The sequence below is a fragment of the Phymastichus coffea genome, unplaced genomic scaffold (genome assembly GCF_024137745.1).
Source record: "Phymastichus coffea isolate CEN01 unplaced genomic scaffold, Cenicafe_Pcof_1.1 PCOF00122, whole genome shotgun sequence".
Taxonomy (NCBI): Eukaryota; Metazoa; Arthropoda; class Insecta; order Hymenoptera; family Eulophidae; genus Phymastichus; species Phymastichus coffea.
Genome location: NW_026706933.1, coordinates 107,516 through 126,679, shown reverse-complemented (window position 1 = coordinate 126,679; position 19,164 = coordinate 107,516). Strand labels below are relative to the sequence as shown.

At 34.2% G+C, this 19,164-nt stretch overlaps 2 protein-coding genes across 3 annotated transcripts; one reads left to right on the top strand and one right to left on the bottom strand.

Moving 5' to 3' along the window:
- Nucleotides 1–5,907: 5,907 nt before the first annotated feature.
- LOC131671269 (nose resistant to fluoxetine protein 6-like) lies at nucleotides 5,908–11,097 on the top strand. The gene is made up of 11 exons (XM_058947558.1): nucleotides 5,908–6,224; nucleotides 6,682–7,074; nucleotides 7,492–7,771; nucleotides 7,944–8,104; nucleotides 8,421–8,586; nucleotides 8,840–9,033; nucleotides 9,166–9,307; nucleotides 9,593–9,782; nucleotides 10,141–10,283; nucleotides 10,467–10,575; nucleotides 10,992–11,097. Exons 1-11 carry the CDS (start codon nucleotides 5,908–5,910, stop codon nucleotides 11,057–11,059), a joined length of 2,163 nt encoding a protein of 720 aa, XP_058803541.1. The 3' UTR covers nucleotides 11,060–11,097.
- Nucleotides 11,098–11,860: 763 nt separating this feature from the next.
- LOC131671260 (uncharacterized) lies at nucleotides 11,861–18,850 on the bottom strand. Of its 2 annotated transcripts, XM_058947549.1 has the most exons (15): nucleotides 18,388–18,850; nucleotides 16,977–18,140; nucleotides 16,735–16,917; nucleotides 16,074–16,309; nucleotides 15,754–15,965; nucleotides 15,606–15,682; nucleotides 15,321–15,520; nucleotides 15,072–15,232; nucleotides 14,840–15,008; nucleotides 14,547–14,740; nucleotides 14,339–14,468; nucleotides 14,077–14,266; nucleotides 13,860–14,002; nucleotides 12,398–13,786; nucleotides 11,861–12,330 (listed from the first exon to the last, which is right to left on the bottom strand). In XM_058947549.1, exons 2-15 carry the CDS (start codon nucleotides 17,998–18,000, stop codon nucleotides 11,872–11,874), a joined length of 4,767 nt encoding a protein of 1,588 aa, XP_058803532.1. In that variant the 5' UTR covers nucleotides 18,001–18,140; nucleotides 18,388–18,850; the 3' UTR covers nucleotides 11,861–11,871. The 2 variants fall into 2 exon arrangements, with proteins under 2 accessions (XP_058803532.1, XP_058803530.1); XM_058947547.1 differs by having other exon boundaries at nucleotides 16,977–18,850.
- Between the last annotated feature and the right edge of the window lie 314 nt (nucleotides 18,851–19,164).

Sequence of the window (19,164 nt, the reverse complement as noted above, 5' to 3'; positions counted from 1 at the left end):
TCGGGCATGGGAACAGCTTGCTTTTATAGTTAATAGGACTCTTAATCTCTACCCGACTTTTTTTTAATGACTTGTACTGTTTTCATTTTGCAGCCTCGCGTCTTGATTGATAATTTAATATTTTACGTTGAACAGCATAAATCTCCACATCAAGGAACTTGGCAATAAAGAGGGCGCAATTCTGTTGCATTATTCCGTCTTGATAAACTCGTAATGCTAATGGAACGTTTTAAAGCAAAAGTAACAACAGAGCAGTTAAAGTCGTGAGAGCAACCCTCCGCAACCCCCGACCCCTTATTCCTTCAAGACTGCGTCGGGGCTCACACTTAGCTGCTATTCTGTGTTGCCCGTAAAAACTCATTTTAGAGTGCACTATTTAATATGCCACACCAGTTATTGTTCGTTCTTCTGCAGCTCAAATTCTGCGTTAGGTTTCTCCGAACTCTAACGGATTTTTTTACGAGGCATTTGAGATGAATGAATATGTAAATGTGGTTTTCAATTATTTTTCGAGCGATAATGTGTCAGCGATATCACTAGTTTCTTTTAGTAAAATATACCTCATCGATCAATGCCCGTTGCAAATACAAAGTCATTCGCGCGATATGTGAAAATATTTGTCATAAAATTGTGAAAAAATATGGTTACGAGTACTCATTTGATTTAGGTGACATTTAAAAGACGCATAGCCATTAAATTTTCATACGCGAAGGCAATTGGGCCATAAAGTACGTGCATCTAGTTATCGTTGCGGTATTATGATCGAGTGTCTTTGATAATGCTCCATTGAATGCAATTTTATGTGAATTGATATTTCTCGGTTGAAAATTTAGGGTTGTTATATTATTTTTGATTTGGGATGTGTGGACCTTAAAATAAAAGAAGCATTTTACTCACTGATGATTGACAAAAAAGAACAGTTGAATGATTTTATGAAAATAAATTTGCTTTTATAATAGTGTAATACAATGCTACGCTATTAGCTTTATACGTTAATTTTGTTCAGCGTACATGTATCATTATGTTATAGAGTTTCTAAGAATTTAGTTTCAAATAATTCTATTATTTGAACGGCTATTCTATTATAGAGACGGCAACAACTCGACAAAATTCAAATCTAATTGTAGAGAACATATAGCTTTGTTCAGCTTACATGTATCATTCATAGCAGCTTGAAAATTGATCAAAATCACGTTGATTAGATACTATTGACAAAATCAAGCCGAACGAATTTTCTATGACGTCGGTAATTTCAACTAAGCTTTTGAAATAAGAAAAATCAGCGAATGAACAGATAATTAAGGAGGCTGAAAGCTCCGGCATCGATACAACTTCGCTTCGGAAACAAAAAAGACGGAATCACAAAATAAAAGGCTCTCGCGGCTGACGATCGGATCATTAGTCAAGCTTGACTCTGTCGCGAATCTTCAATTGGCGATCGATTGCAGCTCAAGCAGATTTGTAATTAGCATTAACGAAGGATTTTGACTGTGCGAATCTAAAGCGGACGAATTCGGCTGAATTTTAATGAGTCGCAGACTGCTTCTTCTTCTTCGTCGTCGTCTTATTCTCCTTCTTGGCGAGTCGTCGACTTCGTACTATAATTGTCAGGGCAAAATCTTCTTTGGAAAGCGGATTTCTCGCTCTTCTTTTTGTCTCGGTGATCCTCGCTGCCAGCTGCTTAGTTCCCGCGCATAATGCAGCTGTCGTAAACAATGCCGTTTTGTTTTCATTTTCTTATTTCTTTACCTATTAAAAGCTTTAGTTCCGAAGCTCAAGTACAATTTTATTAAACCTCAAGTCACCTTATCTTTGAATACAACTGTAGATATTACAACAAATTATTTGATACGATAGCAGTTTCAGTCGCGAAATGACAAATAAATGTTTCATACGTCAGTCGGTCAACTGCAAAGGAACTTCAACGAAACATGCTTTAACACAACATCCTTGACATTAGATGAGCGAAAAAAATCTCACCGATCGAGCTGGAATTCCATGTGCTGTTCAACGTCAAAGACTCAATGTGAGTACGCAAAAGGAAAACTCAAGAGAATCAGTGAGAAGCAACCACATAGCATTCGCTGTCGCAATTAACTCTCATAGCTCGAACATGTGAAATCTTTCGTAATAGCTCGTCCATTTTTTCCGTGCATCTCGCGCTGGAAAGATCTTCTTCGGTGTAAGTTTTCGCAACTAATACGAACAACAATTGCCAATTTTACGAGGCAAAAAAAAATATATAAAACATATAAGATTATCTGTAAGCTTGCGAGATACATATGCAAATCGAGTCTGCGAATACAGGAAGCCGGTTACAGATAAAGCAACATCGAGCCAAAATAGATCGTGGGCGTCGGCACACAAGGCCGTTGGTTAAAAAGCCAAGCGCACTACCGGCGACTTTCGCCTATTACCGCTAGCGCGCACGCGATTTGAGGCCTCGATCTCGATTGCACGAGAGTGAACGCAATCGATTTAAATCGCGCACGTCCGCGTGAGGCGGCTGCTTATTAAAAAGCGTTATTCGCACAGTCGAGTCATACGTACCAGCGATGGAATTCGTTCATCGACTTCAACATATAATTGCTATACAATTTCCGGCTACACCTTTGATTTCATAGTTATTACCAACGCGGTACAAAAATTCATTTGTATTTTTAAAATGAGTCGTAGCCGTGATTGAATTTTCAAATTTCTTATCAAGAGCATCAAAAAAACATTTACGTGGCTTCTCATGGAGACACATTTACATACAGAGGGCCATTTTAGAGAGCCATACGGAAAGCCGAGTAGGGACTCTTTCCGCAATCGACGAAGCGGTTTACGCTCAGTCGGATATCCTTCTTGTCGTTACAAAAATAATTTAATATATACTTGATTTTAACAATAGAGCAACGTCATAATGTGACGCATAGGTTGCGTACAAATTTATTATAATTTAAAACGGACGTAATTGGTAGAACTTATATGTCATCGACTCCTGGCTTAAGCCGTCTGATTAACATTTTTTCCACTCATATCCGCTTAGTCATCAATAATCAAAATATACGTTTAAATAATGCATCCATTAGTCGAATAGAATTAATTTTTTTCCATCGTAATACTCACTTTCTACGGAATATTTTACTATAATAATCACTTTTTTGCACACCTAAATGTATTGAAAAACTGGTTATTGTAGAGAACAGATTTGAATCCACTACTACGACGTCAGTATATCCGATATCAATATTTTCCACGACAGCCATTACAATATCATTTGTTTCAATGTTGGTTCTGCCTGCTATTTTTTGTCTTCGTTGACGCTATTCTCGATCAACGTAGGCAAAGAAAGAAAGAAAACATTTTGACGTTTGTTGAGAAGGTTAACAGGTTTGTTAACCTCCTCAAAACTTTATAGTTCAGATAGAATGAAATACAGATTACACAGAACGAAACGTCAGAAAGGTTTTTTTCTTTCTTCTTTGCCTACGCTGATCGAGAACAACGTCAACGAAGATCATATCATGCCTCATTTGTTATTTGCAAAAATTTCCATTACCCAGAAAATGAAAAAAAAACTGAACCGTTATATGTTTCCATACATTCGCGAGTTGTTTCTAGTTTTATTTAAGATACAATTAATGAAAATTATTCAAAGGCAATGAAATTTTGACAATTGGCCAGTCGGCCAATTCGTGACTCTCACTCATTCTCTGTGGATGGGACAATAATGCCACCATCGACCAAGTTGAGCTGCGTAACCTGCAAGCACATTGTCCTCAATTATTCATGAGCAAAGCCGAGCATGTACACTGAGGCACACACAGTTCACTCAATAAACTTGACGCACACTTCGATGCCGGCATTCCAAGGATAATACGCTAGAGTGTCTTCACGCCGGCGATCGATTACATCCTGCTCTTGTTCTTTTACTTTCCGTAACGATTTTCAAAATTTCACTTTTATCGAAAACCGCTATCGGTCATCGATCCTTTGTGGAGGTACTAAGAAGGTTTGGCGTTCACTTGTCATTTTAGAACTGATCAATCAATATCTACATTAAATTGAAAACACATTTGTAAAAAAGCGTATAAGCTTATTTTGGAAGATCAACAAAAACATCTACAATCATTATTTACAAAGGCGTTTTACAAACAAATTAGGCTAAGTTATCTCCCTCATCCCATTTAACGTAATATATAATTTCAAAATAAGGCGGTTTACACAACGTTTCACGAATCATCAAAAAAAGATACATCAATAACCTTTCACTCAATCTAATTCAGGCGAAATTTATTAAAACAGCTTTCTAAAAATGTTAAATCGTTTTCGGATTTTTTTCCCGAGTTCTACGTCTATCATCATTCAGGCAATGGAGTAACTCTTGGTGACTCTCACTTTCACTATGAGCTGTTGGTAGCTAACGTAATACACATAAGACAAACACATGCTACTTTTCAACATTATATACTATTTTTCAACTATCCTTTAATTAATTTAAAAAATGTAATAAATCGAAAATTCAAGTGAAATTTAAAAGTTTTATGAAGTTTTTAGAATGGACAAAGTGTAATCTGTCAATATACGAATAGTGTTAATCTAATTCTCACCCATTTTCTACAACATTCATATATTTCACTTATTAACGCAGAGAAAATTCTTAAATTAAATTCTTTAAGCTGTTACAAAAAAAGCTGTTTATCTCCAGGTGTAATCAATCGTTTCAAAATTGTTCAGCTGCTCGAGAGGTTCAGAACTGTAATTGGAAAACTCCTAGAAAAAAATGTTAAGTAGAGAATATAAGAAGATGATGTTCCATCTTTTTCAACTAATCATTATTGTTCAAACTTTAATAATATTGTTAGTTTCATTATGGAATTTCACTTAATAAATTAATGAAGCAATTAATAATAGTTTATTTTTTAAGTAATAGTTTATCAAACAAACACAGTCTAATTTTTTCATTCATCTACTATGATAAGATTAATTCCTGTGCAGAGAAAAACTTTTTAACACGTTGAGCAAACTGTCATGTTCAAAAATGTTGTTCAGCCGTTTAAAACGTTTTCATTTCAAATGAATTACAGACAATTACCACTGGACTAATTGTATCTATCAATCACGTTGTACATTGTATACCAATCACGACCATTACTTTATATATAAATAAAAAATAATAAATTATTAATAGTGTTTGAACCACCTTTTAATTTTATATTCATCACGTCCACTGAGAAGTTAGAATGGAAATTTTGAAAGTTCATTAAAATGCATAACACCGGATCCTTCAGACTCCAACGAAATGATTATTGCATACTAAACCTAATAAGCCCCTTATCGTCCGTCGGAAAAGTTTTTGGAGACATTAATGACAATGAATTATGAGTTAACGACAATCCGAAAAGATGACATCGCCATCACATACGCAAACGCAAAAAACTTAAATTCCAAAATGCCGGGAATCGCGCGTCTGATCATTCAGCGCGTTCAAATCACTTACGCCTTTCCCTTCCACCTGAGCATGCTGAGCTGCATCGCAGGCCCCGTAGACTGCTGAGATACCAAAACAGTCACTCGTTTGCCAGACAGCTTGTTGGTCGCGCGCTCCTGCTACAATTCCTCGGACCTGTTTTTCATATTACAAAGTTGTCTAGTTTCACTGTATGCCACATACTTTTTAGAAAATAACTTGAAGATGGGACTGAAATTCGAATACAATAAAAATCTTATAAATAGTGCTGCATGAATTTTCACGGAAAAGCGAATTATGTGATTTTGACTGTGAACTGCATAGATAAAGACTTTATAAAGTTTGAGGAAACTCTGTTCAAGTTTGTCGGTGCATTGATAATAATTTTTATTATCGTTAATGGATTTTTAATTGAAAACTATTATTAGTATCAGTGCGGTAATAAAAAAATCATGAAATTCATAACTCTGCACGCTTTACTTTTGAGTCTTTCCTTCCTGGCTATTGAAGCTGAAGAGCTAATAGCTTTCGACAAACAAGTGGCAAAATCTGATCAGCCACAAGTGATTACATATGAAACAAACTATGAAGGCTACACTTTACCTTTTATTGCTCGTGATTTGGACTTGTTAACTGGATTAATAGAACACATCAGCAATCCAGCATGCCGACAACAGTGTCACTTAATTGTGGCTGGTTTGAGAAATTTGACCACGTGGGCCGTCGAGTTTTATGATGCATCTGGCAAGTTGCCTGAAGGTATTCTTAGGTATGTGCAAGCTGTTTTTAAATTAAATACAACTTCCACTACTTTCAAGAAATTTGAGTTAAGAAAGTTTAAAGTAAACAACCAATTGGTCAGCCATAAAATAATTGCAATCAAACGCTCACTTTCTAATAAAATATTGCTGTTTGTTAATCAGAAATTGTAGTGCTGCAAATTATTGTAGAACATTCTGTACGAGCATGATTACAATTTACGCCACTATGGCGGCTTAAATAAACACATGTGATATAATATCTTATGCAGATTGCAACATAGCAAAGAAAAAATTGCTAACGGTTACACTATATCGGTAGCGCTGCTATGCAAATAGCTTACTAACGAGTTTCACGTAGAATTATTGTTAAATAAGGACGGATATGTATTTATTTATTTTTTATCGAGGATGCCCTCGTTCGTGTGTTATTCAATAACAACGAATTACATAAAACTTTCTTTTCAGCGGGTCAACGTATCACTTAGGCAACTTCGATGAGTGCTTAGACATTGGCAGAAATGCCGATGACGAGACGCCTTCGAGCATCGGTGGGCAATATTGCTTAGGTCAAGTAAAGATCGACGTACCCACGGGAGCTCATGACCTGGACAACCAATTATCGCCGATGTGGAAAAAATTCACTAAATTAGAGAATCGTTATGATAATAAAATTGACGAATTACACTGGGGTATTTGCGTACCAGACTCTTGTACGAGCGAAGATGTACAAGAGCTTATTGAAATCATTTTCGCCAATACATTGGCAAATATGCATTTTAACGTAAAGACTAATATTTCGAATAAAGCTTGCTATAAAAACGAAGAAATACCAATTACGACTAATGAAATAATATACTTGTAAGTATAAGTCAGCTTCTACAGTTGACAAATAATATAATAATAGTTAAGAAACCAGCTCTAATTGCTACGTAAATTAAATAATCTTGGAAATTCAAAATCAGACTAAACAGCTACGTATACGTATTCCTTACAATGACGAAATCTGTTGAGGCAAAATCAAGCTTTGCGTCACCAGGTCTCCGCGACATCATTTCCACACTCTCAGCAAAATATCAATAATACTTTGCTGTCTGGAGAAAACGTATTTTTAATTCAGTTATACGTTATATAATTGAACTATCAAAATGTTGAAAAATAGCATTTCATAAGATTTAACGCTCCAATGAAAAATAGACGAAATTAAACTATTTGATATATACTATTTACAAATAAATCATACATTAAAATCAATTTATTAATTTTAATTCTTTTCAGAACTGTGATATCACTGACACTTGCAGTTATGATTATTGGAACAATTTACGATGCCTTATTCATGAAAAATAAAGCTCAATCAAGAGGAATTTTATCTCAGATTTTAGTGGCTTTTTCATTTCCGACAAATTTGAAAAAATTATGTGGCCCTGCTCATGAGGATTTGAAATTCGAATGCATTTCCGGTGTCAAGTTCCTCGCGATGGTTTTTATCATTGCCGGTCATACTTTGATTTTCGTAGTCAGTGGACCGGTACTTAATCAAAAATTTTGGTTTGAGGTATGCTATATACGTTATTTTTAAAGAATTGTTTTTCACGTAAGATGAGAATTTTTATCATTATTTATAGTTAAACATTAGTATGCATGTATTCATATCAGTATTTGTCGAAAAAATATTGATAATACTTTAATTTTCCTCGATATACTAAGCTGAATTATTTATGTCATAGGCAATTGGAAAAGTAGAGAATGCCATTTTCCTGAATAATCCATTACTCGTCGATACATTCCTTCTATTAAGTGGATTCCTCTTTTCGCGAATTCTCCTACAGGAACTGGACAAAAGAAAATCTGTTAACTTTTTGTTCCTATACATCTATCGTTACTTCAGGTAATTAATATTACAGAATAATAAAAAATTTCTTGAACTCTGAGAGTAAAAGTTGTAAAATTTTAGTCTTATGCGGTATTTTTCTTTGGAATTAATCTTAAAACCTTTAATATTCCAATTACTATCGATGCATTTTGAGGTCTTTCCGTATCCTTAATTAATTATTAAAACAAATACATGTCAAATCATACGTGATTGGTAAATTGAATGAACCAAAATAAACGTCATCTTAAAATACTTGCCTGTTTGATCTCTGCATCTCGCAAACGTTTAGAACAATAATATAAGGCTCTCCGCCGCCTTGATAACATTTCAGACTTACACCTGCGTATATGGTGATCGTCGGCCTATACGTGACCTGGCTACCAAGACTTGACTCCGGACCTCTTTGGTCGCGCATGAGATTGGAGAACGAGAGATGTATAGCTTCATGGTGGGCGAATGTTTTATACATCAACAACTACGTCAATACTGATAAATTGGTATAAAACAAATCATTTGGTATTTCTTCATTCTTTCTAAATTTCATGCACAATACGATATCCAAATCTAATAATTTGTACCATATAATTATAGTACAAATTATTAGCTTTCGCATTTTTTTAATGCAAAACAGGGTAATCGTTATTTATGATCGTTTGAAATTTTCGTAAATCTACGTTTTGGTTTTCTTATTTAACTGAAGATTTAGTAAAAAAAATTCATTAATTTTTCTAACATTATTTTAATTTTCAGTGCATGTTTCAATCATGGTACTTGTCAGTAGATACACAATTATTTATACTTGCACCTGTGGTCGTGTATCCACTTTGGAAGTGGCGAAAATTTGGACACATTATCCTGGGATTTGTAACAATTTTTGCCTCCACTTTACCCTTCATCGTAACTTTTGTCCAAGAATTGGATCCTACGTTACTGATTTATACCCCGTAAGTGAATATGTGGAAAAATATTTATGACTTTATCATTACCGTGATTTGATTAATTTAAAAATGCTGTTCCATTGATTAGTGGTATACGCGAATCCGGTGTTAATAAATGTTTTGCGTGGTCAATTTCAGGGAAGTCAAGGACATTTCTGCAAACGAATATTTTAAAACCAGCTACATCAAAACACACATGAGAGCCGGAGCTTATTGCTTCGGCTTATTGTATGGCTACATAGTATACCGTATACAAAATTCTGATACCAAGATTACTAAGGTAAAAAATCTCACTCACACGATGCTGCGATCAATTATGAAAACAGAATAAATATTTTGCGGCTTATTTCAAAAATCATAAAAGTAAAAGTCATGAAAATACACAAAATTTAAAAACCATGATACTTGATTTCTTTCAAACGTTCAACTTAAACTTATCCACGAATATCATAACGCGAATAAGCAATGTTCTCGATACTCTACAAGATATATATAGATCGCTAAAACATCTAAATATGATAAAATTTCGAACGATAACGATAACATGTATTGTTTAAATGAATAGAAAACAGTGAAGATTGGTTGGATATTGAGCAGCTGTGCACTCGTCTCATCTATGTACTCGATTAGTCTGTTTTACGGTCCACGGAGGAACTTTACAACTGTCGAGGCCGCCTTCTACTCGTCCGTACATCGAGCACTGTGGAGCATTGGTACTGGCTGGGTTCTTCTAGCCTGTATCACCGATAATGCAGGTACGACTTGTTTAGTTAAAGTGGTATAAATATACTATTCTCGGTTTGTTCAAATTCGTACTAACACAAAAAACTTGCCAATAAAATTAAAATCAGTAATGGGTTTATAGTATATATTGCTTTTAAATGAAGAATTTCAATTACACAACAACAAAAAAGAAAATTATTTAGAGAATCATTAAAACCAGTTGTGAAAATATAATTAGACATTTCATTTGACTATGACCGTTGACACAAAAAATACAGAAAAGTTATCTTATTTTGAATCAAAACATAAAGGTTTTAATTTTTGATAAAAAATACTTTATACTTTTCAAAGATATCTAACTCGTAATTTAGTGAACGAATTTATTTACAGGTTCTCTGCGAAAATTTTTGAAGTGGCGACCTTTCGTGCCTCTCAGTAGGCTAACTTATTCTGCCTATTTGGTTAATGGCCTTGTTGAACTACACAGTGCTTCCTCTGTTCGTGTACCACAACATTTAGACACATTTAGTCTGGTAAGATAATTTGTATATAATTAAAACTTACAACATTTTTTATTTCGTTTAAATAGATAGGTATTATGGAAACATAATAGCAATATTTAAGTAAGTAAGAATAACATCAATTTTTTTCAACTCGAATATATTTCTCATTTGTATTTAATCACATTAACAATAATAAAATTCTCTGTATTACAGTTAGGAAAAGTATTGTCTCACCTAACATTGACATTTGGCGGCGCAGTTTTACTTTCAGTAATGTTCGAGTCACCAATACTTGGAATAGAACGGATTTTTTTACGTCGTGGTAAGTAATAAACTAAAGTGAATAAAACATTAATATATGATTGAACCAATGAAAAATTTATGTATCATGACAAAAAATCAAAGCTAGGATTTTGTTTATAGAAACTTTTACAATAACAGCTGTCTTATAGTATATTTTAACAAAAAGATTAGAATCATACTTCAAGTATATTTGTTGAGTTGCATTTGATAATTTGACTATTTTTGAAATGACTAATCAAAAATTCGTCATCAGTGTCAACGAAAAAACTATATATATAAAGCAAGTACCTTCTATTTTATAGCAATGAAATTTTTGTTGGCCAAATTCCGAGGATAAAGATCTCATTTATTATTTGTTTAGTCATGTTAAATAAACTTTTTAAAAATGATAATGAATATTTACTTGTCATTAAATTTTTCTTATTGTCCAAACAGAAATAAAACCATCTTGTACGTTGTCAAAGAAAACCGATAGTGAAGAAACCACTACAACAGATGCATGAGTATAGTCAATATTAGACTGGTCAATTTTTTCTTATTTCCATTTTTTATCTTTGTAACACAAGAAATGGAACATCTATGTGATCGTTATACATCAAGTCACGATTATAATAACCTTATATAGCTGTGCACAAAGTTTCTTTTTTATTAGTATGTACATATCTTCATTGGCAGATGCTGATGAGCACTTATTTACGCTAATTCATTCTCGAAGAATCGGTTGTAATATATTTTTACATTCTTTATAATCTTTTAGCTATTATAATTATATTTTTATTTTAATAATAAATTGAATGACATTGATTGGAAAATATATTTTTTAATATTTTCAGACTGAAAAAGTTGTACAAAGCAATATTTGCTTATTTTTCCTAATTTTTGGGATGTATTATGTACATATATTATAGATATGAAATGTGTTTATATAATGTATAAATATAATTATATATATTAATCGATAGTCACAAATATTATTACTGTAAATTTATGATATTGGCATTAAATTTCTAAAAAAAAACTTATTTGTGTTTGATTGTTCTATTTGTATTAGTTGATAGTATTTATATATACCAAAAATTACTGTTTCGGCTGTTTCCTTTGATTAATTCGAATAATTGAATTTAATTCACACTTTATAAACATACTGGAAAAATTTCCTCATTAGAACTCTTGTTGTATTTTTTACTCAAGTCATTTCTAGCAAAGTTTATAAGAAATTCGTATAAAAATGACTAAGTAATAATCTACACTCACATGCTGAGATGAAATAATTATGTTGAAGTCTCTCTCTCCTCTTACTAAATCACTTTCTCAGTCAAGTATGTTTTTCAGACCACATCCAATTTTCTTCATCAGATTTTCTTCTGTTTCGATAATTTTCGAATTGTTCTTCTTCATCGGGCCAAGTGATGTGTGCAGAAGATGTTGAAGACGTAGATTTTGTACTACTTTTAGTATCTTCGAAATCGGTATTACGTGGCTGCCAAACTAGAGTTACTTCACATTTGACGTCTGGTTCAGGAATGTCAATTTCCTGCTCTCCAGTTTTATTTAAATTCTCATTTTCAGATTTTTCCTCTGATTCTTCTTTCTGTTTTTCCAAAGATGATGAAACTTTTGTTTGTTCTTTAATAATAAACGCAGCTGAGCCTTCTTCTTCGGATCTAGACTTTTGCATTTGCCACGCTTTTTTAAATGGATGCTCTTGTTCTTGCTCTATCAACTTGGGTCGCTCTGGCAATAAATACTCTGGATCTTCTTCGCTTGCTTGACTCTGTAATAGCATACAAAAAATTTTTTAATTGACGTTAAACATTATTTCTATATTAAAATTAAGTTACCTTGACTATGGATTCTCTTTTAAATAACCCAGATTTAATATCTAGCTTATTCCATTTGTCGTTCATAGTAGTATCATCTTCAGCTGACAATTTGCTAAGATCTTGGACGGTAACATGTAAGTTTCTTGTACCTTTGCTTAAAGAAAATTCATTACTATTGCTGTCTTCTTCTTCGTCAAAAGAAGTTGGCAAACTTTCACTCGCAAAACTTCTTCGTCTGCTCGAGTCATCATCTTCACCTTCAAATTCCTCTCTCAGAGGTGGCTCTTGTTCTCTATACTCTCGCCTTTGTTGTAAATATACTTCTTCGTCTTCTTCGTCGGGTTCTTGAGATGAACCAAGTGCCATTTTGGAAACAGTCCACAGCTCCATATTCCCTGGTCGGAATGGTTCTTTTAGAAGAGCCATTTTTCCTTCAGCAGAAGATCGCCGTTTCAGTGAACTCCACTGGTTATTATCTTCCTCTTCTACAGATGAAGGCATTCGTTCACGTTCCTGAGAACTAACCCGTTTATCAATAAATCGGTTTCTATGAATAGGTAAGTTTTCTCCCCAGTCATCCTCATCAGCAACTCTAGGTTCTGCAGATAATCGACGACTATAATTACCACTACTTCGACGGTTGCTTATAGGATCTTCACTTTCAGAAGATAAAGATCTTTGATTGTCATTGAATCGAGACATAAAGGATCTTGGAGAACGAGGACTTTGATAATCTTCTTCCTTACTTATAGTTATCAAAGGTCGTCTATTATACTCTCTAGAAATATCTTCCTCTTTTGGCAATGGCCGTTCTCTTGAAACGGACCGTCGAGATAGTGGAGTATCAAGATCTTTCATGGGAGATCTAGAATACCCTCTAGAATAATATCTTTCTCTCGGATGTATGTAACTTTCAGAAGGTAAATCTTCTAATCCAGCATCACTCAATCTATAATCGCTTCTGCTTGTTCTACCGTCATCTTCAAATCTCGAAGTCCGCCTGCTGATATTTCGACCATCCCATTCTTCATAATCTTCAGATCTGATCATAGATTGTCTTCTGATATCTTGTCTTTTAATCCGAGAGCTTCTATATTCTTCAATGCCATTTTCTTCATATTCGCGTGGTTCTGGTCGAACTGATTTTGTAAATACGCCGCGATTCCAATTCCATCCTCCTGGAGCGCATTCTTCGTCATCATCTAGAGTTGTATCTTTAGAAGTTTTATGCCCGATATTACAAATTTGTTGGTGCAGATGGTTCTCTGTAGACTTGTCGGCTTCAATTTCAGCAAGCGTATCACTACATTCCATAATAATGTTTTTTACTTCTTGCATAGGAATATCAAATAGCAATGTCAATACAACTGATACAGATATGACAATGATTGCCTCATGTAAATCAATCTGTAATTAAATTAGTATTAGAATATTAAAAAAGAAATTTCTGTACTTTGAGTAAAAATTTTCATCAACTTACAGTTCTGAATGATTGAAAATCAGAAGCATAGCGGACTGTACCAACATTATAGAAAAATACAGCAAATTGCGTCAAGTAAATGGCATAAGACAGCCTACTGAAAACGACCATCCAATGATTTGATAATATTCTATTGATAATGCCTAAATATGAATATATTTTTGAATTAAAAACTATCAATAATTTCAACAAATATTCTTATCATTTTACTGCGTACCCCCACTATTTGTAAAACAAGCAAATATTGCCCAGCATAACGCTAGGGCCGTTAAAATGGGACTAATAACAGCATAATATGTCGCTTGTTCAACATCATACGTGTAATCTCTTTTAGCTAAACGCCACGGAGAAAATAGTGACCAGGATCCTAGAGCTAAAGCCATCAACCATCCGAACAGAGCAAAAATCTGTAAATGTATGAATATGAATCATGATTTTTAACCAATATATTCTTGAGCAATATTTTTAAAAAGAAATACCTTGTGCAATCGTAGATTTCTCCCTGTACAATGCAAGAGAACTCCAAGACTTACTCCAAAGAGGTAAGGTGTAGCACGATGCAGTGGTAGTGTATAAGTTAAATTAGCTGTTTTGTATAAGTGTTTCAATCTGAAAATTGTGAATCAAACAATAGTTTATAATAAACTTAAAAATGTACACGTACATCTATTTCAAATTAGTACTCACGTCATTCCATGAAAGATTACGAGCGATAAATTATTGTTTGACGTAGCCAAATATCTTAACGTTGCAGATATTTGCAACAAAAAGAAAACAATAATAATACCTACAATTGGTTTAATTAGCAGGAAAAACACTAATGCCGGCGCAACGAGAAATAGCTGCATATCAAGAGCTAGCTGATGAGTGTGAGTTGCACACTAGAAAAAATAATTCATTAATTAGCAATATTCACACTTTGCAAATATTTTTATTAAATGCGAATATTAAATTTTTTATTATATTAATTTTAGTCTTACCATTTCCTCGAATGGAAAATAGTTTTGTACGTAAAGTAAATTAATCCATGAATTTTCCTTGCAAATATCGGCATTTGATTTAACAACCGCATTCCACTGAGGTCCCGATCCAATATATTCCATCACGTAAGCGTACCAGAATACAACGACTATTAAACAAGGCGTTAATCTGTTGAAAAATATATTTTAATTAACATCATCTTGATCCATACTTTTTGAATGTGTATTATACCTCACGTATCTTGCAATCAAACGACAAAACCAACGAATTTCTCCACGACTTTCTAATTCTTTTGCCATATTGTATGCTGTCAACACGCCACTCAGTAGTAAAAAGGAATCAGTGTATACTAAAGAAGTTCGAAGTATTGTGCTAAGGGGATGATTAGCTATCTGTTTAAAAGATACATATTAATTTGAAAAAAAAAATTTTAATAATGACTTTAATACACGCACAAATTTTTATTTTGCTACATTATACCTCAGTAAGTGATATGCGATTGGCATAAGGCATTCTCGACATTGGAATCAACTTATGAGCTGCGTACAAAACAATGGTCGCTAAGGATCTTATACCGTGTATACACCCGATATCAGAGGAACTCGCTTCATTATTTGCAAATAAAGCTTTGACAGTTCTCTTTAAAGAAAAAGACATTATTATCCTTTCTGAATAAGACCCTGTAAATCATTTAGAATAAACAAATAAAAATTCTAAATCAATTCCTATTATACTTTGTTTCGAAAAATATTCTTTGAGCATTACCTTTATCTTGTAAAGTTATAAAATAATCTCTGAAAGTAGCAGCAATCGCCAAACATATAAAAAAAACAAAGAAATATCTGCAAAAACATCAAATTAATATAACTAGTAGGTCGCAACTATATTTAAAATTTTATTTTTATTTACTTACAGTACTCCAATAGTTTCTTTCGTATAACTTTGTACTTTTGGCTTGACGTAACACATATCAGGATCAACGTCCACCATGAATTTCATTCCTATCGTCATATTGTAAGAGCCAAGTGCATTTTCAATCGATTTGCGTGCATCTTGAGCGGTGCACACAGCTGGCAAACAAAGAGCCCAATTGATGGTCGTGAACTTTGGCACAAAGTGACCCGGCTAATAAAATTTCATATTATAAAAAAATAGCTTTAGGAAATTCCGAAGTAATTACTGAAATTTCGTTGAACTAAAATCAGCCTTAAATTAATAATGTCACGTACTTACGTCGCGCATGTTTCCCCTGATCAAAGCACGGCCCTGCATCAGATTGACAGGCAATTTAGCTGCTTGATGCAAGGCGTATATATCCATGCTAGCCAGGCAATACTTTCCTTGTATTTTAACTGTTTTTTCGTCAATCTTTACGCGCGCCAACACCTCGAGACATTGGTCGAAGTCACCCAGTTGATTGACGTTCCCCCTTAATAAACCCGAGGGAATCTTTGCGCTTGAGTCCAGCACTATGAAGTTATGGAAATTGAAAATTTTGTGCACAGAAGATGATTTTAAGGAATAAATTGCCAAAGTTTATAAAGGAATATCTTTCTCAGATATTCGTTACTAAGCTATCCGACTCATTATAAGAAATGATATAATTTATTACATTACAAAGTATGTAGCAACCATCTATTGCATGCACGTTTCAAAGTCGAATAAATATTACTTGTAACAATTGCACCGTAAAATTTATAAGTAAATTGAATTACATAGAAATGAGACATTATTTTTTAATAACAGGTGTTTATCATCAATTACTTTAAATAAACGTTTAAATAAATTAAACAGAAGTCTAATAAATATTTTAAAAACAGTAGCAAAAATAACACACGAAACGTTATCAGTCTCAAACATTATCGGAAAAAAATATGATTCGAGAAAAATTTACTTTGGAGGGCCCAGAGTTTGTAGCCTCGCAGCTGCCGTAGAAATATTTTGCCATGTTGCTGACAGGCTGGATCTTGGACGGCTGTAAAATTTGGCACAAAGGTCGGCACGCTTAGAATTATGTCGTTAAGCTCGGCTAGTCTAAGCGATACCGTGTCTGCATCTTTCTTTGCTTTGGATTTAGCTGTAACAGAATATATAATTATTGCAGTATACTAGTTTTATAATTTAACCACTACTTACAATTATCAGATGACGGCTTTTTCGTAATAGTTTTAGATGTTGACTGATTGTCATTTTTTAATTTTGGTTTAGCCTCAGTCCTGTCGATAGCTTTCATTTTCTCGATTATTTTTTTACTTTTAGAGGGTACGTCCATAGCGTCTCCATTTTCGGCATCATCGTCATCGTTTATCGGTTTAGACCTTTTCTTTTTTTCTTCAATCTCCTTCAATTTTTGTACTTCAGCTTCTTTTTTTAATCTTGCAACTTTTTTTTTGTTTTCTTCTTCTTTTCTTTTTTTCTCAATTTCTAATTCTTCTAATTCTTTTCGCTTTCTATCAGCTTCTTGTTTTTCTTTTTGTTTTTGTTCTTCTCTCTCTCTTCTTAGACGTTCCTCCTCTTGTTTTTTACGCTCGTTTTCTTCCTCTTTAAGGCGACATTCCTCCTCTTCCTGCAAGCGTTCTTCTTCTTCACGTCGTTTTCGTTCCTCTTCTTCCCTTCTTAACCGATTTTCTTCCTCTTTTTTACGTCGCTCATCTTCTTCTTTTCTTAATCGCTCTTCTTCCTCTTTTCGACGTCGCTCATTTTCTTCCCTTCTTAATCGCTCTTCTTCTTTTTTATGTTGTTCTTCTTTTTTTCTCCTCAATCGCTCTGCTTCTTCATTTTTTCGATATTCTTCCTCTTCCCTCCTCAATCGTGCTTCCTCCTCTTTTTTTCGCCGCTCTTCTTCTTGCTTCCTCAATCGTTCCTCTTCCTCTTTTCTCTGTCGCTCTTTCTCTTCTTTCCTCAATCGTTCAGTTTGTTTTTCCTTCTTTCTCTGCTCTTCACTTTCTAAATATTCTTTATTCTTTTTCTCCTCCAGTCTCAACTTTTCACGTTCATCAATCACAACGATCCCATCATCTTCCACTTCAATTTTAACAATTTCATCATCACTATCAATTTCATTATCACCATCATCGTTAATATTTTCCACTTTATTTAATTTTGACCACTTTGGCTTATCCTTCTTGTTCAATTCATCCGTTTGACCAAGTGGTTGCATCTTGGCAAAGCCCCCTCGTACGCTGGCCGTCTCAAATCCTCGCTTCGGCACCGAACACCTTTCGGAAGTACAGACATCCAAGTTCGTAGGAGCTGCATGGTCGCGTATGCGAAATGCATAGCCGGTATAGAACAAACCGACTAGGAATAACAGAAATATAGGCACTATAACGGCATAGCACTTGCCCCAACTGGGCAGAGCCATATTCGATTGCATTCACATCTGAGCTTGCTACATGTATTTCTAATTTTTAAAGAGCTCTAATACTTCAATTGAGTTTTAAAGTGTAAAAATACATCATTTTAAGCTAATTATTTCAGTTTGTCACTTGGATATCAGGAAAATTATATATTCCATCTTGTTACAAAAGTTATTTGATTTTAATACCTTTTTGCACTATAACTGTGCTGTAAAGCGTCGAAGTGAGACTGGTTAATATCCGTACTATTTACGACTTTCCACTCTGAAAACAATCAAGTTCTACTTTTTCCGTCGATGATTCACCAAATACTAATTCGGTCGTTTTCCGAAATTTTCTAAATTTCCGTCAATCTGCTTATTTACACTAACTACTTCTGAATTCAGCTTAATAAATATTACCTATCAATACTTTAATACCTCGGTCACTAATATCGTTTGACTGAAATTCCAATTATTCGTAAAATTTTCATATAGGTCTAGGTATGTTTGTCCGAACTTTTATATTTCTCGAAAAAACTTAAAAGCTATACTTTAGATCGAGAGAGAGAGAGAGAGAGAGGGAGAGAGAGAGAGAGATAAGAAAAATTCCTAGAATGGCACAGAGAGTAAGAAAGATGAAAAAGCGATTCACTGATTCGACAAGTCTCTCTCTCCCGATCGAATGAAACAGTCGAAAAACACTAGCCGCCGGGGAAAAAGCTGCGGCGAGACTGTGCGTGCGAGCGAAAGAGATAGAAAGAGAGCAGCGCGGCGCAAAATTAGAGCACATGGCAGGTTCCCAAACGGCCCGGAGAGTCCCGGAGGGGAAGTTTTATTTAGCATTGGAAGACCGCGCGAGTGAGCAAGCGAGCGAGAAAAGTAAAAGCTTCGAACCAGCCACGTGTCTTGCGTAACGCCGCGCTTAGCCTCTCTCTTTTCTGTATACCTGCTGCACAACATACATAGTGAAAGAGAGAGAGAGAG

What these genes read in the sequence shown, in the direction of transcription:
- LOC131671269 (XM_058947558.1), top strand. Translation starts at nt 5,908, where the DNA reads ATGAAATTCATAACTCTGCACGCTTTACTTTTGAGTCTTTCCTTCCTG. An exon ending in CTGTATCACCGATAATGCAG is followed by an intron (nt 9,783 to 10,140) that starts GTACGACTTGTT and finishes ATTTATTTACAG; the next exon opens with GTTCTCTGCGAAAATTTTTG. An exon ending in ACGGATTTTTTTACGTCGTG is followed by an intron (nt 10,576 to 10,991) that starts GTAAGTAATAAA and finishes TTGTCCAAACAG; the next exon opens with AAATAAAACCATCTTGTACG.
- LOC131671260 (XM_058947547.1), bottom strand. Translation starts at nt 18,216, where the DNA reads ATGCAATCGAATATGGCTCTGCCCAGTTGGGGCAAGTGCTATGCCGTT. An exon ending in TCAGGGGAAACATGCGCGAC is followed by an intron (nt 15,966 to 16,073) that starts GTAAGTACGTGA and finishes AAATTTTATTAG; the next exon opens with CCGGGTCACTTTGTGCCAAA. An exon ending in ATTTTCCATTCGAGGAAATG is followed by an intron (nt 14,741 to 14,839) that starts GTAAGACTAAAA and finishes TATTTTTTCTAG; the next exon opens with TGTGCAACTCACACTCATCA.